General features: G+C 39.9%; 1 protein-coding gene across 1 annotated transcript; it reads right to left on the reverse strand.

The window, feature by feature from the left end:
• Positions 1-556: 556 nt before the first annotated feature.
• Positions 557-7,269, reverse strand: ogfr (opioid growth factor receptor). The gene is made up of 7 exons (XM_049017485.1): positions 6,921-7,269; positions 5,185-5,253; positions 5,004-5,085; positions 4,804-4,882; positions 4,644-4,710; positions 3,425-3,573; positions 557-2,845 (listed from the first exon to the last, which is right to left on the reverse strand). Exons 1-7 carry the CDS (start codon positions 7,041-7,043, stop codon positions 1,687-1,689), a joined length of 1,728 nt encoding a protein of 575 aa, XP_048873442.1. The 5' UTR covers positions 7,044-7,269; the 3' UTR covers positions 557-1,686.
• Positions 7,270-8,511: the final 1,242 nt, after the last annotated feature.

The following is an 8,511-nucleotide window of genomic DNA, read 5'->3' on the forward strand; positions in this document are numbered from 1 at the left end:
GGGGGGTAGGAGTAAGCGAGGGACCGAAGGAAGGGGGGAGGGGGCACAGGAACCCCAATTATCTGTCAACCACAACTATCAGACTAGTAGAAGTGACATGACAGACATCGAGGAGTGTTTTGACAGCCTTTCCAGTAAGTCAAAATATAACTCTGATTTCAGCTTTGGAAGTGGAAGGGAATACTTTGAAAAAACTTTCAGCCATGAGGCCTTGCTGCTGCCATGTGCATGTGAATAGGGGAGCAGGGAACCAGAAAATCTTTGCCTGCACATCTCCATTAACTATATCTATAGTTTCCATTAACTGCTATATATATTAATTGTAAATCACGTTATAATCATGCGATTAACCGGGAAAGCAATTATACCAAATCTCACAGCGTTTATACCAAATTCTGAGCAGTTTTAAGTCCAGTTAAGAGACCTACATTACTTCCAATAACAGGCCATTGGACATACTTCTACAAATTCTTGTATTTCATAGACAATTAATACGACATAGCCTACGTTGATTACAAAGAACATTATGCTACAAGATAAATGTCATGAAACCAGCTTAGTTTTGGAATTAACACAAACAAACTGTTGTGCATTTTATTTTATTGTGTCACACTGAGAAGGCTTGGGTAGATTTTCAAAATCCAACAAAAACCTATGACTACCGAACTACCAAGTCTACCGAACTACAAGCAAAAATTAACAAGACGTACGATACACTAACCAAAAACTATGGTGGAATGCAAACGCCAGAAGAGGAGCACAATCCTTTAACTCAGTGATGATCTTCCCTGAGATTTTCAGAGAATTAGGGTTTCAGCTTTTTGGCTATAATTATATTCCATAATCAACAGAGACATGCCAAGGAAAAACATACAATTGAAATAAATAATATTCAGAGGATTTCCTCACAATTCTAATAATCATCCATGGCAACAGATGAATCCAGTTTTAATGACCAAAGGGGTTAATCATTTGAATACATTTTAACTTTGCAATTTTTACAATCAGAGTCAATCATTTGGTTAGCTGCAATGAACACAACTGTTAGGAAAACTGCATAACATTCCTTGAGAGATGGTGACGTACAATCATGTTTCCACTTATAATGCCTCTTATTCCATTAGATGCTTTATTCTGGAGTCTAAGAATGGAGTTAATTTAAAATTTCTATTGCCTTAAAAAATGTCATTTTTTTCTCCAGTGCCAAAGAATAACAATTGAAACATCATCTATACAGAACAAGGCGTCAATTGATATGTCATTTTTTTGCGGGTTTCAAAAATGTCAAATGCACAAATCATGTTTACTTTTTCCACACACAAAATTCCAGGCTGAGTATGCGAAAGAATTGAAAACCACATTTTAAACCATAATCTGTTATCTGAGATTACTCAAACGTGTGTTCGTTTGTATTCAAAATTAAGTTCAAGACAGGCAACCTACTGTCTAGACAGTTACCAAGGGAACTGCAGCAGTGAAATGGAAAAAAAACAAGATATGAATGATGACAATATTAAAGTGAGATTCAGGAAATATTCCAGTGTTTACAAAGGACCACAATTTTACTTTTAATGCATCAAGGCCTGGAATACAATCAAGAAGTCTAATGTTTTTTCATAACAGTTTAACCATTTCACTCTAGTCCAAGAACATTAATTCAGTAAGCTTTTCCCCACTGTGGACAATTCACAGCTTCTCCACCTCCATATCAGTACTTGCAACAGACTCAGTGTCCATTGGTTCACTGCAGTTATGGCCATTTGTTCCATTTGTCCATTTATTTCCAGCTGTAGTACTGTTTTCCTGGGCAGCTGTGACACTGCTCTGCACTGATGCATTTGAACCGTTGCATGCATCTTTGCTTGTTATGTTGGCGGTATCTGGCATTTCCCCATTACTGATCGCGTGGGACAGGTCACCAAAGTCGGTCCTGGGTTGCTTTTCAGCTCGCCTTTCTTCTGGTGGAGGGGAAACATTTCCAGGTCCTTCCCTTGCCGTTCTACGAGACTCTGCGCTTGGGGGACACTCTTGGGACTCCATGGGACCATTAACAGGGGATTCAGTTACCTTTCTCTCCAGTTGGTTGCTGGGAAGCTCCTCCCCCATGCAATTGTTCGAGTCTTCAGCTGATTCTTCCTTCTTCTTCTTGGCTTGTTTTTCCTGGGCAGTTTCTGAATCAGTTGGATCTGGCACCAGTGCTTTGGTACTGTTAGATCTGCAAAGGCTCTCTTCTTCTTCTTCTTCTTCTTCTTTTTTTTCATCTTTGTTCTTCTCAAGGCTGCACTCAGTGCTGCCAGATTGATCCATCTCTTCTTGGTCCAAGACCAGCTGATCATCTGACATTTTTGTTGATGGCTCAAGGTCAACTGAAGATCCCTCAAGCAGCTTGCTGGAGTCTGTGCTTGCTTCATCTGCATTTAGCTTCTGGGTGTCTGCTGGGTTGCTGGGTGACTTCTCCTCCTTCCGAGCACTCAGCGCTTCACCACCCTTGGCTACGTTTTTTGAGCGTACTTCCTCGGATGTTGGGGTCTCTCGGTTGCTGGCCACCTCTTGTTTCTTCTCAGACTTCTTCTTAAGTCGCTTCTGGATCTTCCGAGGACACCAAACAAATTTGTCCTTGGGCTCATAGTGCTGAAAGGCGTACTTGATAAGTGTCCGCCTCTCTTTCTTATCCCGCACTGCAAACACGAAGTAGTCCAGCACACTGCGCTTCACTGTGCTCAGGTTCTTCCGAACCAGCGTCTCTTCCAGGAAGAAATGTACTAGTGGGGCCTGATAGTGCTCAAACCCCAGTTCCCCCAGGCTCTTTAGGATACGAGTGATGCGAAGGTTGTTGTGCATGTTTCTGTAAAAAGAAAAAAGAAAAAAAAGGAATATTAAAAAAACACACACACACACAATACACACCTCATGTACTTCATGGTCTTACTTTACAGTGGTGTCTTAATGGTCAGGGAAGCGCATGTGTAATTGAAAGACTGCTGGTTCGAACCCCCGACTAGCAAGGCACCCTAATCAAGGTACTGGCTCCAAGCACTGCTCCCCGGGAGCTGAGTTAGCTACCCCCTGCTATATCCCGATGTCACATATGAGTTAAATGCAAAGGACACATTTCGTTGCTGTGCAATGTGTGCTGTGGTGTGTCAACAATGACCACTGATCACCAAATTCTAAAAAACACAATACACACAATCACGCTTTGTAGACGTGAGGAGGGGTTATATGTATATAAGAAAAATACAAGATAAACTGTACTGATCTGCTGATATGCTTGTGCAGGAAAGGGCATATTGTACAGTAGAGGAAATACTACCAGCAGACAGCAACAAGAAGGCACTTTGCTGCACCTAAACCAACCACAGCTACAATCTGAAGACAACACAACTCACAGCCAGCACCACTGCAAAGCTCAGTGCTCACTGACCGTTCAAGGTTTGCAAATCGCTCCCTCCAGTTCTCAGCACGCTTGACCTCTCCAGTCTCCTTGTTAAACAGCTGTATGCCATAAAATCCCAGCATCAGTTCATAGGATTCCATGAGTTTCCTCTTTGCCTCTTCGCTTTTTCTGAATTCCTGCGACAAAGAACAATGACTCAGGTTGGCAGGACCCAGATACTGTCATCATGCATTCTTACAAGAGATGCACCCAATGCAATTTTCTTCCGATTTTTTTTTGCTAGTGTGACAAGCCGATACCGATTTTTGCTGATTTTCTAAGAACTATAATTGGCAGCATATGCAAACAAAAATCCATTTTTCTTTAATGCAAAATTTTACTTTGATAATAAAGGAAATCGTTAAACTGCAGTAAGTTACAGGATTGTCTCTCACTTAAAAAAGTCTCAAAATAAAAGTCTCAAAATAAAAGTCTTCTGTGACTGCACACCCAACCTCATCTGACATATTTTACCTAACCAAACCAGAGCAGGTTCAACAAAGTGAAATAACAAATGTCAGTTACTTATACAATTTTTCAGTATGTTTAAATTAAGGCGAACGTTTTTCTTTTTTCACTGGTCTTAAGATAAAAGTCCGTAGCTTACAAACCTCCAATTAAACGTGAAGTGTACTTTACTCTCCCAAATAATAATATTTGCAGGGTAATAATATTAATTATAATTCTTACATCACTTGTTAGCTAGATTAAGATCAGGCTTTTTCAGACCTTCATACTGTACGAACATTGCAGTGCAGAGGGTTAAAGTTTCGCTAAAACATTTTAAACTTAGCTAGCTTTGCAATTTTAATGATTATTCCTTTTCAAGATTATCTAGTATATGTTAAATAATCATATTAAAGTTTACCTCCGATGTTTCACATTTTTGTGGTGGTTCCCTCATAGTTAACTTTGGCTCTACATGTATTAAAAATTGCTTGTTGCTCATGTTATCTTCTCTCACAGTGACGACCTTCCATTCCAAGGACATGTTAGCATGTGGCTATGAGGCAATTGCCTGCACTGCTGTACGTATGACATATGGTTTATGTGTAAAACGGACCAGTTTGGTATTGGAAATGCATGAGACTGACCGGCCAGTCTCCAGTCTGGGCCAAGCACGCTAAAAACTGGCCAATTCTGGTTCCTGGCCAATCGATCGGTGGATCTCTAACTCTTACTCTAATGGGTCTCGCCATTAACATACCTGGATCTCCTTCTTGGTAAGTTCACTGGCCATATAGTTCACCCCAGGTTCTCGTAGAGGAAACAACCTAGCAACATTTAATAACTTTTGAGTTAAATTTAAAGTGTTGTTGTACAAGATCATACATTATAATTGTATAAAATGTATAAAAAGAAAATACCACTGAATATAGGAATGGACTCTCTCCAATCTTTTATAGTCCATCTTCCATTCTTTGTGAAAAGCTTCTATTGAAACTTCTGTGACAGGGAGTACAAAAACAAGTGAGATTTACACTTCTGAATACTGATGAATGAATGAATGAATGAATGAATGAATGAATGAATGAAAAAAATAACATGATTTGCTCAGGAAGCGTACCATCAGGGGATGAAGTAATTTCATTTAGGTAAAATTTTAAATTATTCATTCTTTCCTCTTGGTTTTCTTCTTCCTGGATATTCTGTGGATAACAAGAAGGAATATGAGCGAAGGAACATCATTCATCTATTCCCATGTTTCCTTGGCCCAGATAAGAGAAACACTCAGTTTACACACTCACTGGATATCCCCGCCTGTAGTTCTGCATGTCTTTTGCAGCACGCAGGTTTCGTGAAGATGGATTTGACCACTGCAAAAAGAAATGAAAACATAATTAGAAAAATCAGCTTGCAGTACCAAGCCATCGTGCGATTGTTGTTTTATTAATTTAATAATCACCTTCACTCAAGTGCCCTTATTTTTGCTGCCTAGAAACAAAACTACATCAGTTAACTGGCTACTGAGAACATTTCATCTCCACTGACACACTTTCTTTGCTACTTGATTTCAGTGTTGACCTCCCACAGGCGGTTCTCAGTGGCTGAAAATTAACTGCATCACTTATCCTTACCACCATGGTTCCAGGTGTCTGGAACTGTCCATATAATCAAATTCTTTAAAGTACCAACAAAGTGTAGCCCAAACTGATTCTATTTACCCACTCTGATCATCACAAATCTCTAGTATAAAAGATGACTGCAAATGTAAAAATAAAAAATAGGACCTTATTTGAGACACAAAATTAATCTGTTGTGATATCTGAATCATCTAAAATTCTGGCTTAAATTTACCAGTGCACCAGGATTAGTTATAAAATTTATAATATACCGAGCAAAGCTTTTCTGCCATTAAAATGGGTTTTGGCCAATGAATTGTTTCGCATTGCATATTGCAGGTTACAATGCAGGTACCACTGTTTTTGATTGCGGTCCAAAAAGAAATTTACCGGAATCCTTTATTCATGCACATTTAAGGTTACTTTTATATGGAAGGAGATAGATAACAGTTACGCAATATCAGGAAGTAGGTATAAAAATACATAACAATGTGTTCGGTTATTAACTGCGCCAAAAAAATCAGTAGTTTAAACGACCTTAGATGAATGGAGGATCGGCACTGTTTGTTTGCACCCAAATTATTCAATCAGTCCAGGGCACAACAAGACCTATTCGCACAACCTCGCTTTCTGACTTTATGAAACTGAATTAATTCAGACAGCCATTTGTCTAACGTAGCAGTCTGGTCCACGGCTCCCAGTGTGAACAGCATGCGCTCTCCTTTACCGCAAGATCCTTTCCTATAAACTGCTGACCTGCCAGATAAAACGTGGGCCGCTATTCATTACTTGATAATGCATACAGATCCTTATAAAACGTAACCATTTTCGCCGGATCATGGTAACTGGTTTGAAGGAGCTTGTAAGGAAATCAATGGGACGGAAAGGCGGCAGGTCCATTTATGGTAGCAGGGACGCGGTCGTAATGTCTTACGGCACTAATCTAATACAGTAATACGATCACGAACAAGGCAAAGTATTCGTAGGAAGGAATTTTAATATGAAAATATTTTAGAAATGGATGCTTGTGATATATTAGATGAACGTGCCCGCTTGGTTCATTGACTGAGACCAGCGCTTCCGGTAGCGCAACGCATCGTTTATATCATTGATAAAAATTAACAAAACGCTAACGAGCTAACCGGCTAACAGGGAGACCGCGGCAATGAGAAGCAGCAATTCTCACACAGCTCAGTCAAAAGCATCCCTTAAAACAAATACTCCATCACTTCCAAGGTCATTTACGCTTCTTTCCATACAGTTTGCCCTCTTAACTGCGTAATTGTAGCTAGAATGCTAGCACTAGCTAACAATGATGTAAGCGCCGTGAAATCGCACCATAAGGACGGAAAGGACCGACGATCGAAACGTCCACCTAACATTAATGAAAGCGAATATAACACACTGAGAGAAATACGTACAAAACCCCAGGATTTCTGTGTTTTATCCTGGCTGGATCTCCGTGTTACGTTTTCCACCAGGTCGTCTCCATCGCTTTCTGTGTCCCAGGTGGAGTCGTATTCACAAACTAAATCGTCCTCCATAACTGACTGGAAATTGTCGATCCAGCATGAGGGTAGACTCTAGGTACAAAGGGCGAAGCTCCAGGCGAGCCTTTGCGAGCTTTTGTTACAGATCGTCCCGAACCATTAGGCCTCTCTGGCGCAGAACCCGACAGTGCCATTGCCTGACTGCAGGCGCGGGTTGAACTGCACGAACTGATTCGAGGGGCCTGGAAGCGAGCGGTCTGGGCTGCACATAACTAACGGGGACACGAGTGTGTGTGTGTGTGTGTGGGTTTGCATATATCACATTTGAGAACCAAATTGTCCCCAAAGTGTATTAAAACCTGAAATTTCCCAACTTTTGAGGACATTTTTTGAGGTCCCCATGTGGATAACCTCAGTTTCATAAAAATCTGCAAATGCAATCAAAAAAGAAAAAATGCCAAAAGTCTTGTATTTTGGGTTAAACCTTATGGTTAAGGTTAGGGATGGGTAGGGGTTAAAGGTGTCGTGATTGGGATTAGGGATTCCATTAGAAATGAATGGATGGTCCCTATTTAGATAGGTACGCCAACTCGTGTGTGTGTGTGTGTGTGTGTGTGTGTGTGTGTGTGTGTGTGTGTGTGTGTATGTGTTGTATTTTCTCATTCACACCACAAAGGAAAGTCACTGATGAGATTACTTTGCTGCTCTCATATACACGCCGCAAGGGAATTTTAATCTTTCTTATTAAGGTTTCAATTGAAAATAACATTACCCACTTTTGCCAAATGTGAACAATACTGATAAAGCCGTTGAATTTTCTACAAACTACCTGTGATGTTTGTATCCCTTAAATGACTTTATTTAACTTATGGGGACTTGGACCGCAGAAAATAAGAAAGAATAAAACCTGTGGACCTTGTAGCTATGATTAGTCGTCTGTATTTTTAGGTGTCATGGAGTCTTTCAAGACATCACCGAACAGCCATTCTGGAGAAATGTCGTGTTTTTCGATTTTCAGACCAGCTATGTCCTGTTCATTATATATCTGTAGCTTAATCCATAGCCTCTCCTGAGCACTGAGGTCACCATAATTACCAGACTACACCACATATTGCAACTATCTGCTAAGGCAACAAATAGTCATTTAAAGGATAACACCTTTAAATTTTGTATCCAAATAATTATTTTTAATGCTTGCCAACTTAAATGTTGTGCAATTCCAATAATTGTAAAAGCTTGCAGCAGGTGACTGCTTATTTGAGTGTTTGTTAGATCTGCTATTTTGTATATGTGACTATTAATATGTCCATTAATATGAGTTGCCTCAGTACAGTAATCTTGTTGCTGTGAAAATGTTGATAAAGGGTTTGATAAACAACATTAAATATTAAAGAAATGGACAATACTACTGTACTACTGTTACCATCATTAATATTCATCTATGCTTCTATCCATTTTAATAAATGCTTATACAATGTAGCATGGGGCCTGGTCCAAGAAGCACAGGACACAAACTGGGCTA

This window comes from Brienomyrus brachyistius, chromosome 6, assembly GCF_023856365.1.
Source record: "Brienomyrus brachyistius isolate T26 chromosome 6, BBRACH_0.4, whole genome shotgun sequence".
In the NCBI taxonomy this organism is placed as follows: domain Eukaryota; kingdom Metazoa; phylum Chordata; class Actinopteri; order Osteoglossiformes; family Mormyridae; genus Brienomyrus; species Brienomyrus brachyistius.